Here is a 19,141-nt window from a genome sequence, read left to right as displayed (position 1 = left end):
TGCTTTTGTTTGCCTGCAAAAGGTACATAGACTGTCTAAAGCTGATAGGGCAGTAAGGTCCAAAATCAACACCTAGCATCAAGACAGGCAGCCTGCTCTCCATTTAATGCCCGCAATTATTTGCTGATGAAAAAATTCCCTGAAAGCAGCGGACAAAATGATTATTCTGTTTCACCTTAACCAAACCCTTAGGTTCATTTGATCTGTTTTATCTAGTTTGTTTTTCACTGAATTTATTCCACGACTAAGCCAGCACAGCTTAGTTCTGGGCAGCTGTGCCTGTTGTGCAAATTTTTTTTTTCTGCTCAACAATATCTTCGTCGCCCTGATTAATCTGGAGCGGAGCGCACAGTTTCACAGTGGGGGGCCTTTCATTGCCTCTCCAATGAGAAGCTGTGATACATCATGCCTTGCAGATAGAACAGTCTCACACTAGTCCCCCCCCCCCACACACACACAAGTCAGAACAAGAATAATAAAGCATGCACTCTGCGCCCCCCCAAGGCATCTGGACAAACAGCCCCCACCCTCCACCAAATCTGCCCTCTGAGTGATGATATTGCCTCCATCAAACTCCACCCTCCGTGACAGATGATGTCATAATCTCAACAGTTGCCTGCTCTGTGTTCAAGTCTCCGTCTTTTTCTTTCATTTCAGTTTTATTGTAAAGATTCTTTTCAAAACGCATAATTATTTGTTAATCATTCAAGAGAATTTTATTTTTCTGTTTTGTTTTTTTGAGTTGTGAATAAATTAAAAACAGAGCCTGATATGTTTCTGGAGGCTACTGGTCCCCTGTGGTATGAGGCATCTTCCACACTCCAGTGATTTTTTTTTTTTACATAGCAAAGTGTTTGGACTGAGTATGTTTCAGTGCTGTTGTGGGGCCAAAGGTGTCTTGTATGGAGGGTGTTTTGGTGTTCTGTGATGCAGCAACATGGGATGAAATATCTTGTATTGAGTGTTTGTCGGGCGGGGTGAAAGAAGAAAAATACCTTGTATTGTCCTTTTAAAAAAGGCTTTGCAGGCCTCACAAGAGGCTACCCCATAGTGATACCCCGAGGCTATATCTCCACAGACCAGGCACAGCCTCTTGGGGAGGGAGTTCAACATGTATTCGCACTTTATGGACGAGTCCTCCATGATGGTGCTGGAGCAGTCGTCATAGCGCTTGCGGCAGGTGCCAGCCCCAAGCCCGCTGGGGGTGAACATAGGAGGAGAGTCCAGGCCGTTCGAGTGGCTGTTCATGGTGCTGACATAGCCGCCGCTGGCGTCCGAGTTGCCGCTGGGGCTGTGGTGGCTGACCGTGTCGATGACCGAGGAAGGACTGGATGGCTCCGTCTTGATGTAGGACCCACAGCTGGAGGGTAGATGCCGGTCATCAGCGGCCATTCTATTCAGCAGCCTGGAAGGGGGTGGGGGGAGAGTTGGTGGGGGGTAGGGTTGATAGGAAAGAGGGTGTGGAGGGTGGAGAAGATGAAGATGATTAGCAGAGGTCTTCGGAGAGCAGTAATGAATCTCATCAACCAGCCAAGTGACAGAAGTGCAGGAGACAGCAAATTATTAGATTATATGGCAATTCAGAACAACTGTAACAGAAATGCTTCTTTCCTTTAACGAGAAATTTGGAGTGAATGGAGTGTGAAAAGATGAGCGCTAACATACTGCTTATTTACAACTACAGAGCAGAACAACTCACTTTCACAGCTTTTACAGTGGAAAAACATGTGTTTGATTTTCTTTTCACAAAGGAGAGGAAACTGAAAAGAGGACAGCTGATAAGTTTCGTGTGGTTGCAGCCTTACGTTTAAAATTGAAATTGAAATATGTAGTCATCTCTGTTTTTTTTAATCTTTCCAACTTGTCTGTCTACACCACTGTGTCCTAACAATCCCTTTACACCAGTCAACCAGGGGGAAGGGAAGTGCTTCATTAGCCACACATTACAGCAGCTGCGAAAGCGCTTCAGAGCAAAAATACACACCAAACACAGTCCGTACGCCACACAAACCCAGTGAAAAAAAGGTAGTTGAAAGAGAATAAGAGGAGGAGAGAAAGGGCACTCTGAAGACTTAACACACACCCCCACACACAGAGCGTGCACACACATCAAAGATGGGGGCATCTCCGTAGTTTAGAGAGCACAGTGGACCTTGGCTTGTCTCCTTGAGTCAGCAGTCAACCAAAAGGAAACATGATGGGAAGATATTGACTTTTTCACTGTCTGCCTAATAACTGTATTTTGGAGTACATGCAATCTGATGCTGTAACGTGTGCAGACTAAAGTGCAGTCTTTTGACTGCGGCCACAAAATCCTCTCTGAAGCCTCTCCTGCCCATATAAATCTACTTCAGTTCAGCTCTATAACCTTTAACTTGAAATTGCACTAAGAGAACAACGAAGAGGGGGAAAAAAACTTAGCCTGGACACACTCAACTCGTTTTTCCATCTGCAAATAGAGTGTATTGAAGAGGTGAAGTGGTGGAGGAGATGAATAACTCAATCTGCTGGGGATGCCGTGTAGACACAGTAACCTCTTAGGGTCAAGGCGAGGTCACACACTAACATACGCACACACCCCTATGCATGAGGGTACCACTGAAGGGGTGAAAGGTTACCTGCACTTGCCTACATTAACAAAATTGAGCCTTGCGTGGCTTATGCAAATTCAGTTTCAAGGGTTTCTCATGAGTGGCAGCCAGAAAGCCCAAGTTGTGCTTTAGCACATTAGTTTCATTAGCATATTGCCAACTAACGGTAATGTTTACATATTTGACATGTCAGGTTTACCATCAACACGGGGAGAAGATGCTGTTTCCCACTTGGGCTCCTATCTTTTGGACTGGACTGCTCTCAGAGCACTTCAGAGGAAACAGGAAGCGAGAAGCGTATGCTGTGGTGTCCGCCGTTGGTTGGCCACACTGCTTCTCGCTCTCTGAGGCTGATTTAATTGTGAAGATGGGTGACGGAGGGGTTCAAGCCCAGGGGTCAGTGGGTCAACCTTATTTTCTCACCCTGGATTCCAGGGCCCGTGGAGATGGGGGTCAGCGTGTCAAATTAAATCTCATTCCCGGGTTTCCCCTCCCTGCTGTCATGTATATTCATTGGAGCTCCAGGTGCCTAGCACTTCTGGAAATTCACAAAAAGGTTAACTGCTAAAATAAATAATAAAAATAAAAAAAACGTCCCCTGTTAAAACCGTTGACCTTGTGGAATAAGCTCTTTGCCCGAGCTCTCCTGGAATCCTTCTTGTGATATAAAACCTCTCAAAATATAAAACTGACACACAGCCGCCATCCTGTTTCGCAAAAAGCAATCCAATACATGCTTTATTTCCTCTTTCTTTCACTTACTCTCAATTTAACCAATTCATGCAATAACTGTATAACGGGTGGTTGTTAAGAATTACCGTTTTTTTTTTTAATTACCTACCTCTACTCTTAAATGGTTTGCAGAAAAAAAAAGTGAATCATGTTCATGCCTTTCTAAAATAGATCTCGCCGCTCTTAATAACGAATGCAGATTACATACCCATAAATTAATGCACGCTCTGTGTTCATCTGCTTTATGTTCTCCGTTTCAGGATGGATATGTGCACCTGCGCGACAGGGCACCTGCACTTGGCTTATTAAAGGCTATATATTAAAACATAGGAGCACAAGATGGCTCCATTTAGCTTTTATTTCAGAAATTCAGAGTAAGCTTAACCCAAGTTCAAAGGCCACCTCGAGGGTGACACTTAGCATAATTGCATAAGTGTCTTAACTGTTTCCCCTCCAGCTCAATGTGGTCATTTATAATGAATGTGCTGGCTAGAATCCCCTTAACTCACACCGCTATGACACATTATATCACTGCTATGCTTATGTTTTTAACATGCCTGCATATATTGATTAATGATACTGAGGGAATACTAACCATGAGAACCTGGCGTATTAATCAAACAGTCGAAAATATTTCTATAAATATTGGTAATCTCTAGTGGGACAGGGCCAATTTAAATCTATAAATACAACTGTACGGGAAAATGAATTATGAACATTAAATTGTTTGACAGCAGCAATAGTCCCGATAAATAATTCAATATGTGGGCAGGTGCTAATTAGCTTGTGTGCCACAGACAGAGCAGACAGGAAAGGGTGTGCTGAACTGAGACTTGATGCTGTAAAATCTATAGTTCTTTCTTCCTTCCTCAAGGTAAGAGCTTTTTTCTCTCTCTCTCTTTTTTTCAAAATCTGCTGCCTGGCTGCCTAAAGGAGCAGCACTCATCTAAGACACAGTATCTCCCCCTCTCCCATTTTCTCCCTCTGTTCCTCCTCCTTTTGTTCCCTTTGTACCGATCAAAATTCATGCTGAGTAGTAGGTTATGGGCCCGCAAACGCACACTGCGCAGTTTGGTTTTAATCTGATTCCACCTGGCCCTCCTAACGGCATTTCAGATCCCTAATATCATTCCACCAGTGCTGCTGTGACTGGGATTAGCCGGCCTAATGATGTGGCAGCTCGTATCACACTCACCGTTCCGCGATTTCCGAGAGGAGAGCCACGGAGCGCTCTTTCCTAACATCTCCACTCTTTCCCTTTGCCTGCGAGCAAAATTCTGAACATTGGATGACACTGTTATGAGAATGGAGAACATTCAGGATCTAATTGAGCCAATTTGTAAGTATGCCTGCTGAGAGCTAGCAGCTCTCTTCAGGAGGATAGTGACATCTTCCATTTTTCTCTGTGTGACTGCCACGCTCTCCCTGTTTCATGTATAAATCCCAAGCACAGAGTACAACCCTGCGCTAGAGACTCAAGTCAAGCAGCGAGTAAATTCCTCATGTCCTTTTCACTCTCAAGGCCGCCAGATGCCAAAAAACACAATTTTTATAACATTTGCTCACCTCATCTTAGAGTGTCACACCCCTGCTACCTGATCAGACTGCACAAGCGAAGAGGAAGAACGAGTTGGCGGTGGGGGTTGACATCTCAAGGCAGGGCGATGGTGATATCAGATGCCCCAGTAGGGGCAGATCTGTCTCGTGGGCCTCAGGCGATGTGGCCTGATAAGCCACTGGCCCCAGAGTCAGCGGTGGTAGGACGAACTCAATTAGCTCCTGACAGACCCCCTTGCAGCCCAGCGCAGCCTCCTCAGCACAGCCAAGAACCCGCTGGCAGCTGCCACGCTGACCTCTCCTCCAGGGGCCACTGCCACCTTTTACCGCTCCAACACACACACAGAGCCAGGGACTCGTTTTTTTGTAAAAGCGAAAATCATGGTCAAAATCTACACGGCCCCACAAAAGTCACAGAAATACGCACAGAGGCTTGAAAGCCACCAAGGGTGCTCGCCGCACATTCACACGGGGGAAAATGTAAATGAAAAAGGACTGAGGCTCAAGGAGGGGTTGGTTTGGCCCCTGGGAGAAAGGAAGGGAATGGAGATTCCAAAACACACTTAGCTGAAATATGGAGTGTGCCTCTCTCTGTCTAACTGGCTCCAGGTTAATGACCACCAGGGGAATAAGGGCCAAAAGACTCTTGGGGCAATGTGCATAAGTGTGTGTGTCTGTTAGATTGGTTTATGTGCTCATATGCGAGTGTGTATTTGCACTGCAGACAGAATATGAAAGATGGAAATTTGGGGGTTGGCGGTGTGTCGTGTGGCTGACGGCGGTGGTTTGGTTGGAGGCAAGATCGGCACTCCACAGGGACCCATTCTAATCTATGAGGAAGAGGCCCCTGATTTTGGAGTTTCTCATTCATTAGTCCTGCTCTAGCAGGGAGACAGGGAGAGGACTGAGAGGAGGGGGTGGACCTGAGGAGAGGGGAGGGGCATCTTTATTAACGGATGTGCCAGACACTCAGAAGACGCTGACAGAGATTTATGATTTGCAGATCTATGGAGGCAAACAAAAGGAAAGCGGAGGGGAAAAAAAAAACAGGAAAAGAGAGAGTGAGTGAGGGGCTACATTAGAAGAAACAGAGAAGAGAGTGTTTACTGTTGTGATGGGGAGTGAGGGTCCCAGATCGATAGTCAGGAGGCTACAGGGGCCAGGGCAGGGTTACCACTTGTCAGGGACTGCGCTGCTGCTGCTCCGTGGTGCTCTAGCAAAGGATTATATTTAGCTGCTTCACAGCGATGTTACTGTAGTCTTTATAAAGCCATGAGCTCACTCCACTACGACAACATGAGCCCCACGCTCCAGCAGCACCACAAGATAGAGTCGACCAAGAAGCAGATCACATCTATCGATCGCCCCTCCCGCTCCTTCCTGTTCTAGAGACGCTGCTGGCAGAAGAGAGAGGGCCTCTCGTGACACAGGCGCTGCTGTTTGTCTGACGTAAACTGTCTGGGCCGCTCTGGGCAGATCTTGTTCTTATAAGGGGCTGAGTTCAGGATGTTGAGGGAAGCAACCGGCTAATGACAGAGCTTCTGTCAGTGGAAGTGTGGGTGGGGGTTCGGGGGGGAAGTAACCGCCGTCTAAACTTCTTACGACAGAAAGCAAGGAGTTAACAATCTTCTATGCAGAACCAGTGGGAACGGCTCTCTGCAGAGTTGGACAGCTCATCACGCTGCATGTAAAAAAGGAAGTTCAGGGATAATTCCGGCCTGCCGTGCCGTACATTTGGGATCAAATTTCTAATTCTGCCTTTTCATTACCAAAGATTACTTTTCATTACATCCATTATGTGGCACAGTCATGGTATAATTTAGCAACATGAATTTACAATGGCTCTTGATAACTACAAAAAGTAATTATGGTGCATGGCAAAAAAAATAAAAAATAAAAAATTAGCCTTGGGGCCTAGAAAACTTGGGGTTAGGTGATGACATCGGACACAGCCCTGTGTTGTGTGATATGTTACCGATACACAGGCAACAATATCACAGTACGTTCTCCTGCGATACTGTGACATGGAGGTTTCTCCCCTTTACTACAGACGGTTTAACTGAACCGTTTCTTTGTCATGTGATGGTTTTAAAAATCTGAACATTTATTAAAACTGCTTAATTAAATTTGGCTGTAAAACTCAAATGACAGCACGGTGCAAATAAATGCACTAACAACGAGTCGTTTTTTCTAAAATTGTAAAGATAATGTATTATTCTCAGGAATGCATTATAGTGATATATTATGCAAATCCTCATGAACAGTGTGATTCAATACAATCTGAACTTTAACACTTTTTCTTAAAAAAACTGCACGTTCAGTTTTGCACGATAAAAGCCGACTGCTAAAGTTTTGCTTAACTGCAACAAATCCAGTAAAAAGCCAACAGATATCAAACACAGCACGCTCCATGAGGAGGGAGGTGGGATTATAAAATTTGAATAATGAAGAAAAGAAAAAAGTTTGCACATAACTAAAAGTCATGCATTGCAGTTCAGAGAGCATTCAGAGATATTTGTGGAGCAAACCAAGAGAGAAAACAGGGCTAATTTTCACAGAAAGTTGCAAGCTGTGCTGGATGATTTTTTTTATTGTTTGTGTGTCTAAGTGTGTGTGTGCCTGTGTGTGTCACAAACAGAAAGAAATATTTTTATAAAGGGTTAAGGCTATTTAACACAGTGCAATGTAAATCACAGGTTTAGACACAGTCACTGTGCGTAGAGGGGGACGGAGGCATAGAGCCATGCATGAAATTACTTCATTAATCTTCTTCTGATAGGCCGTCCTTGTTTAGGAGGAAACTCTACCTGCCTAAAACAAAGAGCCAATCCTGCCTCCACCACAAATTATCCCCTTTATCAGAAGAGGACACAAATATAAACAGACACACACACACGCGTACATACACAAATGCTAGAGCAAAATTAACAGGTCAAAAATCGGAGGTTTATCAGGTGTTTCAGACGTGACGGCGTTTGCAGAGGCTCACGGTCAGTGAGCAATCACAGCGTGGCGCGCGATACGACATCTGTGAGTTAAAGATGTAACTTGATTCCTCGCGTTTAAAGCGTTGTTCGAGGCACACAATTCAGACGACTCCAAAACGAATTGCTGTTACTCAGAAACACCATTGTTATGACTGTCACACGCCACAGCAGTCGACACAGTCACAGCAATAGCCTCTAGCTTTTTACAGGCTCATCTCTACCAGCTGCCACACATTCTCCATAAATAGTGCTGGTAATAAAAAGGCGGGTGGGCCTAACTGATTTATATGGTTGTGTCCACCACCACACCATTCAGGAATAATTAAACTTTGGGGATATTTCCTGAATTAATGCATCTCCTTCAGGGGTGGGGGGGTTGACATCTAAACGTGCGACGCGGTTTTTACCAACGTCTCGCGTCACAGGATGTAGTGGGAGAGGGGGCCTCTCAACATTTCGACAAGCAGCCACTCAGTGTGTGAACGTTTGATTGTACTTAAGGATGCAAGGGCGGTCTCTTAAGGTGACGTTTTAATGTGCACATGTTTTGTGACCAACAGGCAAATACTCATATAAGCACACGGTCGTATAAACTGAAGGCAGATGCAGAGGCATACACACACACACACACTTTTACACTAACAAATCTGTCAGTTATCAGATTTAATTATTATATGACAAGAAAAGTTGTAAAAAAAATGTTAACCTCTAATAAAAACTGCCCTTGATGACAGTAAGGGTGAACAGCCTGATTTTCAGATTGAGTTATAATTTAATTTTCCCTTCGCTTCCATATTTGTGTCACTGAAAAGTTTGGAGAGCAGACAAGAATTTGGTTATTTGGAAACCAAGCACAAAAATTAGAAGCTTGTTCTGATTTATAGAGTATCCTGTATTTATCATTTATAATGACTCCACATTTAAAAAACTGAAGTCTAAACAACACCAAAGACTCAGAAGTAAATGTGTAAAATGTTCTTACATTTAAGACTTGCACTAACTCTTATTTTGACAAAGACATTCAAATATTTTTGCGCTGCTTTTTAATTAATTTATTTTTTTACACGAATTAAAATCTCAAACAAAAGTTGCTTTTATTTTCTAATAGCAGGGTCCAAATATGTAAGCACAGAGACACTGACCGGCGTTTTGCACACTGTTCTGTTAGTGGGTGATTATTGGTTACATCTAATTGCCCAGGGCAAATCTGGGATAAGCAATAGTAGTGCTCTCTCTCTCTCTCGTAGACACACCCGTAAGACAGCCTCTGTACACGCAGCATGTTTTCAGTTTAACAATTTCAGCAGTTCATGAAGCTGAGCCCTACAGCTTTCTTTAAGGCTGTGCTCTGCGTGTTTCAGCACATGAACCTGAAACATTCGAACAGCTCTCCAAAAAGCGATGACAAAAAAAACGTTATTCCTCTAAAAGCTTTAGTGGGTGGAAGGCTCACACAGACCATGCATAGAAGACCTGGTGAAGCTGTCAGTAGGAATCAGAGCTGCTTCAGTGATGGACGCTTCCAATATTGATTTCATAAATAAACAAAGCTAAGCATCGATCTTAATGTTATTTTGCATTTCAATTACTGCTCCGAAACATAACCTTCAAACAACTGACCGCTCAATACTAATAGCCTTCAATGATAAACACCCATATCGTTACCCACCTTACGTCATGTCATTTTTTAACTAAGTGTGAATTACTGAACCTGGAGTCGCACAATGTGACTGCAATCAAATAGAAAGCAAAATGTTTGCACAAAAAATGTTAAACTTTGTAATCACGGCTGATTTTGCTTTTAATCTTCACCGTGTGGTGTTTTCTTGTAATGCAACACTCAACAGCTCATGCTAACGGCTCTTTTCTTGACCGTGGTGTATTTCCCAATTTCCGCTTTCTATTGTAGGTGTGTGTATGTGACTGTATGTATGTGTGTGTGTGAGGATGCATGCATGCATGGATGTGTGTAAATGAAGAGGAGCCCTTCAGTGTTGGAGCAACAGGAAGAAGTGCTGACGCACTGTGTCAGTGATAGCACTCTGCTGCCACAAGGGCATGAGAGCCCACATAGGCTAGCATTATCCTTCTAGACTAATGGGCCTGGTTATTTTTAAACAGATTCTCACACTGCGGTGGAGGTGTCCAAGGTTACCATGGATGAGAAATCAGGAGGGACGCATGCAGTGACATTTGGTGATATCTGTGCAGGTGGAGGTTATAAAATAGCCAAAGAGGTATTGTAAGTAATCATGAAGAGATCTAAAGGCCAAACATCAAATAGGCTCTCAAGAGAGAGCATGTTATTATGAAAGCATGATCTTCCAAAACTGACCAATACTAAAAAGAAACATTCAGAATCTGGTCTTTAGTAAGTTTTAGAGTAAAGAAATACAGAAAAAGAACCAGCCTGGATCCTGAAACCTTCTCTTGTCCTTTTATTTTATCAGTTAATGACCTGGGAAATAAAGCAACACAAGAAGGTGCTTGATTTGGCAGCTCCTTAAAAGCCAGCCTCAGCACTAACAACTATGAACCCAAATACCTCTGAAGCTAGAGAACTGAGACTATCTAGACATTGCCAACACACTCTGCATCACCATTTGGCCTGGAGAGAGACAACATGCTCCCCCCGCTCAGCTTGAGCTGAGTGACATATTTACAGTGAAAGTAATGATACTAGATACCAGAAATGAGAGGGCTCCAGCGTGGCCAGTGGACTCAGGAATCTCTCTAATGAATTGGACAACAAAGCCCTGTTGGTACAAGGAAGAAGTATTTAGAATTTGGCAAAAATCTGAGCTTAAGCACATTAGGTTTCTCTTTAAAAGGCACACATCCCAAAAAACCTCCTAACATTTGCTCTGGGAGATGAGGAAAGTAAGAGCAGGACAGGTGGGTTGCCTGGGCTCCATGCTGCAGCTACAGAGGCCACCGGCTCCTGGCTCATAGCGGGGTGGCAATTCTCGGCCAGGAGCTTCTTCTGGTAATGTATTCTGAAACCAAATTACCGTAAGCTGATCCCATCTGGATAGCGTCTGTGCACGGCTGCTTTGGTTACCCACCACTGCCTCTAGCCTGTGATAGCATCTCCATGAAGACAGCAAAAATCTGATTAACCCTATAACAATGAAACACTTGGTCAAAGAGCAAGGAGCTTTTAACTTAAGATACACTAATGCAATTCCCTCGCCCTGTTTTCTGAAACCTAATAAGAATCAAGTGGACGGACTGCTAGAGATGGGTGTTTGCAGGCTTTAATGCAGCAAGCTGGGAATGAAGTCAAATAAATTGAAATCTAATTCATCACTGTGTGTTAACTTCTTTCTGCTTCTCTGAAAATACATTAAAAAGCTCTTATTTCATGAAGGGAAATTGGATAGCCTAGTTAGTTTATTGCAGTGCCTCTGCCAGGGCTTAAGGGAAGCCTGGGTGTTGATGGAACATTTAGAAGCAGAGAGAAGTCACATCTCAATTCGCTGCCACTGAAATGTTGTGTTTTCTAACAAGCACTGAAAAACTTACACTTGCAATCCTCAACCAGAGCTGCTTTCTAAAGAGAGTGCAACAGCCAGTGCAACACAAGTGAGTGCAGAGAATCTAATTCCACTACACGATAAAAAACACTTGGATTTAAACAACTGAAGCAAAACTGTAAAACGGCTCGAATGTAATGGGAACATAAAACATTATTAGAACAAGTTGCAATAACGTCGACGTTTCTTTTCAATTGATTTCCAACATTAAAGAAACAAGAGAAGCATCTCTCTGTTTAAAAGATAAAAACTCTCCTTCCAGCTAATTCCCAGGCAGTATTGATGCCTTCGGTTCAGTATAGGTACTACAGTGATACGGCACTACACTGTTGTGCTAATAACATAGAGCACATACGTTCTACTAATCCTCTCACTTAAGCACCGCGGCCGCATCCAGCGCTCAGTAAGAGGCTGCAAATACCAGTGCATAATTAGCAGAGAGCTACTGCTGAGCCAAAATTACCAGCAGCACACAAGCATGTGCTGAAAAGAGCCCACAAATTAACTGTTTTGGGGGATTGATATACGTTCACATTACTGCTGAGCATTCCTTCATTGAGATATTTTAGGTTTACTGATTGCCGTTTCAAAAGAAATGTAAAAAGTTACTAATATGTTAAACACCTGTTCACAGCTGAGCTTTGAAAGAGCAGATTTTCTGCTCACCGTCAAGTACAAATATAATTATTTATATTCAGCATAATCACTAAATTATATTTAATGTTTCCTATTATTTTAGACAGATTTTAAATCAGCACAACATAACTACATCTCTGATAATAAACAAACACAAATATACTTCACTCTTTAAGTATTACTAAAAAATATCCCAGCACAGCTACATGAAAAATGGAAAAACAAATACTAGATTATGTGTAATTTCTTTAAGAAATACAATGAAAGAAATCTGAATTCTGACACCTGAAAGATCAAACTGATTTAAACTAAAAGACTTACTAAGCAATTACTTTTCGACATAATTGAAACTGTCCTAAAATTTTAATGTTTAATGTTTCACCTTGTGCAGTTCATATAGTTCAATTTCTGCTGAAAACTGGATTTTACAGGAAACCATTAATGAGTCCATTAAAAAATGAAAACTTAAATATCATGTACTAAAATGATTACATACTGGTGTAAATATGTAAAGCTCTTCTAAAAGAAATAAAAATTGCAGTGGTTTTCTTTTCCTAATTAGGAAATACAGACAAAAGAATACAAAAAAGACATTATGACCTGAGCTCATCGTACCTGACATGCAATAGAAATGTTCACTTTTTTAGGGTTTGTTTAATTTAAAGATGTATCAAAGAATGAAACTACACAAAATACATCTTAAGGGAAAAAAAACCGAGATGATTCCATTTATTCCTTATTATTCATAAGTATCCTAGAATAACTTTGAATTTGCAGTGATTAAAGCTCAAACTAAAAAAGTCAAAAAAGTAAGAAACACCAAGAGAATTGAGCTCTAACTGTTTTCTGTTAATGATTTTCACATTTTTTAAAATCTAATTAATTTAAAAAAACTAAATATCTTAATTATGGTAAAACTGAATAATATGAAAACAACACTAACAAGAAAAAATTATTTACCAAAAATATTAAATTATTATAAAACACTGTCTAATTTGGGAAAAGCTCCTGAAATTTCTTTAAACTTCTACATAATAACCCTTATAATTATTATCATTTACAAAATATATGATTTATAACCTGCTTAAATTTATAACAGAAAACTTTAGAACAGCCAAATGTCTTAGAGGCTGGTTTTCATACTATATCTGTTATTGGTTGTTGTTAGATATATTTGTACCCTAATGATAAAACTGCTTCTAAAAAGAAGAAGAAGAATTACAAAGAAAACTGGTGATACAAAAAATACCTTAACTAAAGGTAATTTGTTTTGTTTTAAATGTAAGATACTGGTTGATTTAAAAAGTTTGGTGAAGGCACTGTAAGCCCAGACTGTCCCAGCAGCCAGGAGCTGTCGAGACAGCAGCTTGCCCGGCACGCCGCTGACTGGGACAGACCTGCCGCCTGACTGAGGTTACAGGGTCCTTTCATTCGTCTTGCCTGGCTACAAATATATATTACAGCGTGTAATTTATCCTCTCCAGTTCTACGGATTCACGTTAATCTCTCCTCTTTATAATATCATTCTCAGTCTGCCTGGGTGGCCGGATCTAGGGACAAAGCCATCAGCAAACAAGCTCCTAACCAAACTGGACAGGCACCCCCCAAATTCTATAGAGTAAAAAAAAAGGAAAGAAAAAAGGAAAACACACACACACACACACACACTGCTTCAAAGGGCCAAGTTAAATCAATCAGCCATGCTCTGAAAGATATTTATAAAACATACATCATGATGTGCCACACACCCATACACGCATTTACACAGTTGCACCTGCTCTGCTGCTCAATCCTGTCAAGTCCAACGATATTTAAAATCCCTCAAAACAATAAACGGGAAAAAAAGTGCTGGTAAAGAGTTTGAGTTGGCGTTAAGAGGCTATACAAAAAGAACAGCCAGGAATTAGAAAGTTAAAAGTTCAGCGCCTCAACTAGTAGAAAAGTAAAAGAAGAGTAGGTAAAGAGCAGATTATATTTTTTTAAATAGAAGAAAAATGAAAGGAAAATACAGGAAAAAGCAAAGGGATCAACGGCAGAGAGGTTAAAAAAGAAATAAAAGGGGGAAAACAGAGAAACAAGTGCACCTACTGGTTATGATAGCTGAGAGGGTCTGGAAGACAAAGTTCTGAAATGTCCATCAGTCCAGTTTTAGCATTCCAGGAATGAGAGGAAGAGGAAAGAGAAAACAATTGAGACCCGCTTCTTTCCCAAATGATAGCAAAGCACCCTCAGGACAACGCTGCCGAAAACCCCCTCCAGCACCGCTTCCCCCCAGCCTGCACAGGTATGTTGGACTCTGATGGATTGAGTGGGCGTGTGTGTGCCTGAGCATGTGTGTTGTGTATGCGCGTGTTTATGTATATATGAGTGGGAGAGAGAGAAAGAGTGTGTCTGAGTGTATGTGTGAGAGGCAGAGAGGGAAAGAGGGAGAGTGAAGGGGGGAGGGACAGATCGACAGGAGAGGTAAAAAGGGGGTGGGGTGGGGGGGGTGAGAGAAAGCTAGAGAGAGAGTGAGAGAGACAGAGAAGCGCAGGCAGCAGCGGGATGAGCGCTAAGATGGAGAGAGCATGAGAGTGCGAGCAAGAGGAATGACTCTTTCCATGGTCGGGATAGGGCTCTTTAAGACTCAAGGGCTTGATGAATATGGAACAGCTGCTGTTGGCTGGCTCCGAGGGGCAGGACTTAAAGCGACAGAGGGGGCCGGCGGTGCACTGGGGGAGGAGGGATCCAAACGCTCGCTCACACTCTCCGCTATGCACAACACGCATGGCTCACACGGACATAGACAAAACAAGCTATCGCATGAACAACAGCGATCTAGCGGTCAACACACAAAGTTTCCATCTCATGATATGACAGAGATGGGTGCTAGAAAGTTAAATAAATAAGATGATAAAGAGAAGTAAGGGGTTTTAAGTATCAGGGGAAGCTCCTAGTGTTCATAAAGCAAAAATAAATCAGAGTTTCAATACTTGCTGTTCTGAATTGAGTGGTTTTTTTAACAATATAAAGCAAGGTCTCTTTAAATGTGACATTTTACCTGCTGTATCTCTTTAGTTTTCTGTGTTATATCCAACCGTGCTGGGGTTAATTTGAAGTGGTGTCATAAAGCAACCACACATGAACACTGAACTTAACCAAGCAACACACACACCTCAGAGATATGACTGCACGGCAGTACTAAGCCTGCTGTCACACACTTCAAGTTTTTTTAAGATCAACATGATACCTGCACTGTTACACAACACATGATAAAGCCAGATCTGACGCCAGCCGAGAGCAACACTATAGAAGTTCCAGCGGGCAGTCGAGTGCATCCGCAGCACTTCGCTTTCAGAAAGCAATAGCTTTCAAACCGCGCTGAGGACAGTAAATGTATTTATTGAGCGGTGTCATTAGCTCCATTCGCGGGTGTTACATGTGAGGGACCATTGTGAACCTTTCACCACCTGTGAGAGATGATCTCAAGCCATAACTCATATTCTCGGAGCCCATCATCTTCTAAAGCAGCAGAAAATCCAGCTCTGTCTCTTCTAACCCCAGCTTTATAAGCGCCTGTGCTTCGCTGTTGATCAAGCTCAGTAAGAATGCAGAGAATGCAGATACCATTTCACAGTCAGTGAGGGTCTCCATGTTACTGTATCCCCACATTATAAGAACAGAGCTTACCATGGCATCTTGACACTTGGTTGAATTGAACTGAGAAGAAACAGCAGCTTGCCCATTTCACAAAAAAAAAAAAACCTCACAAGGTGGCTGATAAGAGCCTTCAGACTCTTCAATAAAAAAGTAAAGTTTGAGTGAGTGAGGACGCGAGGAGGAGTGATCTAGCGACAGATTCATGCAAAAAAGGGTGTGTTGTGTCGTTTTGCAGCTCTTCAGTTTCCTCTTCCGAACAGGAACAGCACAACCCCCTCCCCCCCGGAGAGGAATCCGGTTCCATTCATCGGCTCACGTTTCTATAATCAATGCAAAAACATCACGCAATCCCTATTGATCATCACAGGCCTATTGATGTGCAGCAATGGTGCCTCTAAGGTGGCATCACATCACACAGCATCTGCTCCCTTTTTTGTGACAAAACAAAATGACTAAATAAATGAAAATCCAATCAAGGTCGATGCCAAATCAAACACCTGTCAGTTTAATTTACTTAATTCAGGAATAAAATCAAAATTACAGTTCTTGGGCTTCAATACAAGCTGAATATTGAATAATAAGGAAGACAAGGCATGGGTATAGATTCAGCCAATTTCAGGTTGTTGGTTGTTGTTCAAGTTGTCTGGTAAATGATGTAAAATATTTTTAAATAGTGCAACAGCTACAAAAAAATGATTGTTTTGTGTTAAATGCGCTGAACAGGGCATACGTTACAGTAGCAGTGATGTTAGGAGATCATATTATTATCAAACAGTCTCATGACAGACTGGTTTCTAACTTTTTAACAGTGATAACTGCCGTCATTTGACGAATCACGTTTCTGCATATTTCCTATAGGCCTCCCGGGACTTGACATCATACATACTTTTGTCATGCAGTGTGAGCCATGAAAGCCATGCTGCTGTTATCGCTGCTTCTTATCAGCTCTGTTATGAAAAAAAAATCACAGCTTGTGGCAGCTGTTTGACAGAAAGGGATCTGATTCAAATAAATAATAGACCTGTTGTAGGCAAACACTCAATCACACTTGAACGGGCTGAAGTTGAGAGACTAAAATTTTTCTTTTCCCTTTTTCGGGTTCTTTTTTGTTTTTTAAATTGAGATTCCTGTTTGCATTCTTCAAGCCTGCTCACCTCACACCTGCCTGTTTGTTGGTTCACATGTTGGTTGTTACATGTTGTTACATGTTACATTGTTGGTTACATGTATGCAAGTGAAACAGTAATTAAGGTGTGTTGAAAGTCACTTCAGGTGAGAAAGGCAAAGAACCTCTACACAACCATTAAAGACTTGGTACTATTTGCATTGAAAGTCTCGACACTGACAAAATTACACCTGTTTGTGTCATAAAACGCCACACACAAACACACATACACTAATAGCACTGAAAGCAAATTACAAAGTTCTGACAACACTGAGGCAACCTGAAGAATCAGTGTGCTTCAACAAGTATGGCATTAACTCTAAATGTCAAGTTAATTTTATTATTAAAAAACAAATGATATTAAAGTCTGTTTATGTAAACAAGTGTGGGATAATGAGCAGAAAAGCTTTAAAACAACTTCATGTCCTTAAAAAGACTGCTTTAAAGTCGTATTTTGTCCTTCCTCGGAAACTAAGCCTGACAATAGGCCTCACTAGTTTTTACCCTATGCCAGGCATACAGAATTAATCACATAAATATCGTAATTGATATGATTTATATGACCAGTGAAAAAGGTGGTGTTGCACGTGCACTGCACATGCTTTAATAGTAAGAGCTAAACTGCCCGCACGCTGACGTTATTCAAGCTAAAAGATAAGTAAACTAGTATAAAATTTTTAAACCTATTAAATCAAACTCTTAAAATCACGTGTGTTGGATGTGTAATTGGAAGATAAATACGGTTGATGAACGTGCCGTGTACCTTACTCGGACAAGTCATGTCACATCCCCGGGCTGAGCACCGCGCACTGTAGAGGTGGTGTCTCCAGGTTGTAGTGGTGTTGGTGGTGGTAGTGTGGCTCTGTGTGTCTGAGCGCCGCGTTTAACTGTCACACAACGGCAGCCGCACTATCCACTCCTCCTCCGGCGCGCGCCCTGTGGCTAAACCAAACACCTCCACCGGCAGGCAGCAGGACCCGGCGAGCGGGGTCAAATGTGATTCAAACGCGGGGGGGGAGGGAGTAGAGAGGGGGGGCTCTGCTGTGCTACGAAGAAAAACAAAACTTACAGCTGATTCACCCACTTTTTCTTTTAGGTGTTGTATAAAAAAAATAACACATTTTATTCATACTGTTTTTTTAAATATATTTTTTATTTTAAGACTGTGAATTCCTATCCCCCCCCCCCCCCTCCAAAAAAAAAGGTAAGACAACTCAGTGCTCAGTTTCGGAAACAGATGCTTCCTATGTACCTCTGTATGCTTGTACAGCTGTTTCGAGCTAACTAGGTTTTTAGAGGCTCCAATTTAAGTTAATTTTGCCTATCTGGTCAACCCTAGCCCTCCTCCGGAATTCGGTGGGTAGCCTAGCAGAAAAAACTCCAGGTGAAAAGGCTGCACGCCGTGGCAGTCGGTTGGTTTCCACTGGTAATGAATAAATAACGGGACAAAAGCAGCGTCGCGTCTGTCGCACATATCACAGCTGCTGTATCAGGTAACCCAGGCGTCCACAAATTACACAAACTTGATTTGGCTTTTCAGCAGAATTACACACTTATTAGTGTGAACGCACTTATTGTAATTTGTTATGGAGCTTTCTGTAGGTGAATCAGCTGCACACCACAGCACTGAATGAACCCACGTGGACATATTTGGCCTTATTTTGACATTTACTGTAAGCCTCCTTCAAAAACTCGTTTTCCCTGGCGTTACACCTGACTTTTCACCCCTTCTGTCCTGACACGTGTGCTACATGTAATACAGAGATTTCCATTTCCCTTCTATATTTTCTGTCAATTCTTTTCCTCCTCTCATTTTGCATTCTCCATCGCTGACTGACTGCCTCAGCAGCAGACGAGAGGAGAAAGCTATCTGACAGCAGCAACCAACTCTATCATCTCCACTAGAGGGAGGGCTATCTCACAACAAGGCCACCAAGGAGCTGCATCTGAGGTATCCTTATTTATTTATTTCTCCCAGGTTGATAGTGTAATTCATAAACTGAATGAATGACAGTCAGGACAGTGCCAGCAACTGGGAGCACAATGGAGACTCGAGTGCATTTGCCTCTGAGTACAAAAACCTATCCATTACAAACGTGTAATTATTGTCCCTAATAGATTAATTCATGCTGAAAGATAGAAATGGGTTCCAGGCTATTGATGTAATCATTTCACTGAGGAAATTAAGTGACATTAAAAGAATGATATTGTCACCGTGAAAGTATCATTGATTCTTTTCGAATGCAATTAACTGTATTTGAAAATGAGACCTGCACATTGAGCTGTGCAAGGAGCACT

The 19,141-nt window shown here is 42.2% G+C and overlaps 1 protein-coding gene across 6 annotated transcripts in view; it reads right to left on the bottom strand.

The window, feature by feature from the left end:
- Positions 1 to 17,768, bottom strand: part of esrrb (estrogen-related receptor beta) — a 44,391-nt gene extending 26,623 nt beyond the window's left edge. Inside the window, exons 1-3 of one of the 6 annotated variants that reach the window (XM_005916828.3) lie at positions 17,607 to 17,767; positions 10,555 to 10,623; positions 996 to 1,405 (exon numbers count right to left, since the gene is read on the bottom strand). In XM_005916828.3, coding sequence (XP_005916890.1) covers positions 996 to 1,392 — 397 coding nt within the window. In that variant the 5' untranslated portion in view covers positions 1,393 to 1,405; positions 10,555 to 10,623; positions 17,607 to 17,767. Of the gene's footprint in view, positions 1 to 995; positions 1,406 to 10,554; positions 10,624 to 14,127; positions 14,640 to 17,606 lie in introns of those variants that run through there. The other 5 variants (XM_005916825.3, XM_005916826.3, XM_005916831.3 and 2 more) reach the window with 5 other exon arrangements.
- Between the last annotated feature and the right edge of the window lie 1,373 nt (positions 17,769 to 19,141).

Source organism: Haplochromis burtoni, unplaced genomic scaffold (assembly GCF_018398535.1).
Source record: "Haplochromis burtoni strain Fernald_Lab_line unplaced genomic scaffold, NCSU_Asbu1 Contig_16, whole genome shotgun sequence".
Classification (NCBI taxonomy): Eukaryota; Metazoa; Chordata; class Actinopteri; order Cichliformes; family Cichlidae; genus Haplochromis; species Haplochromis burtoni.
The sequence above is the reverse complement of the archived record's forward strand: the minus strand, read 5'-3'. Positions and strand labels throughout refer to the sequence as shown.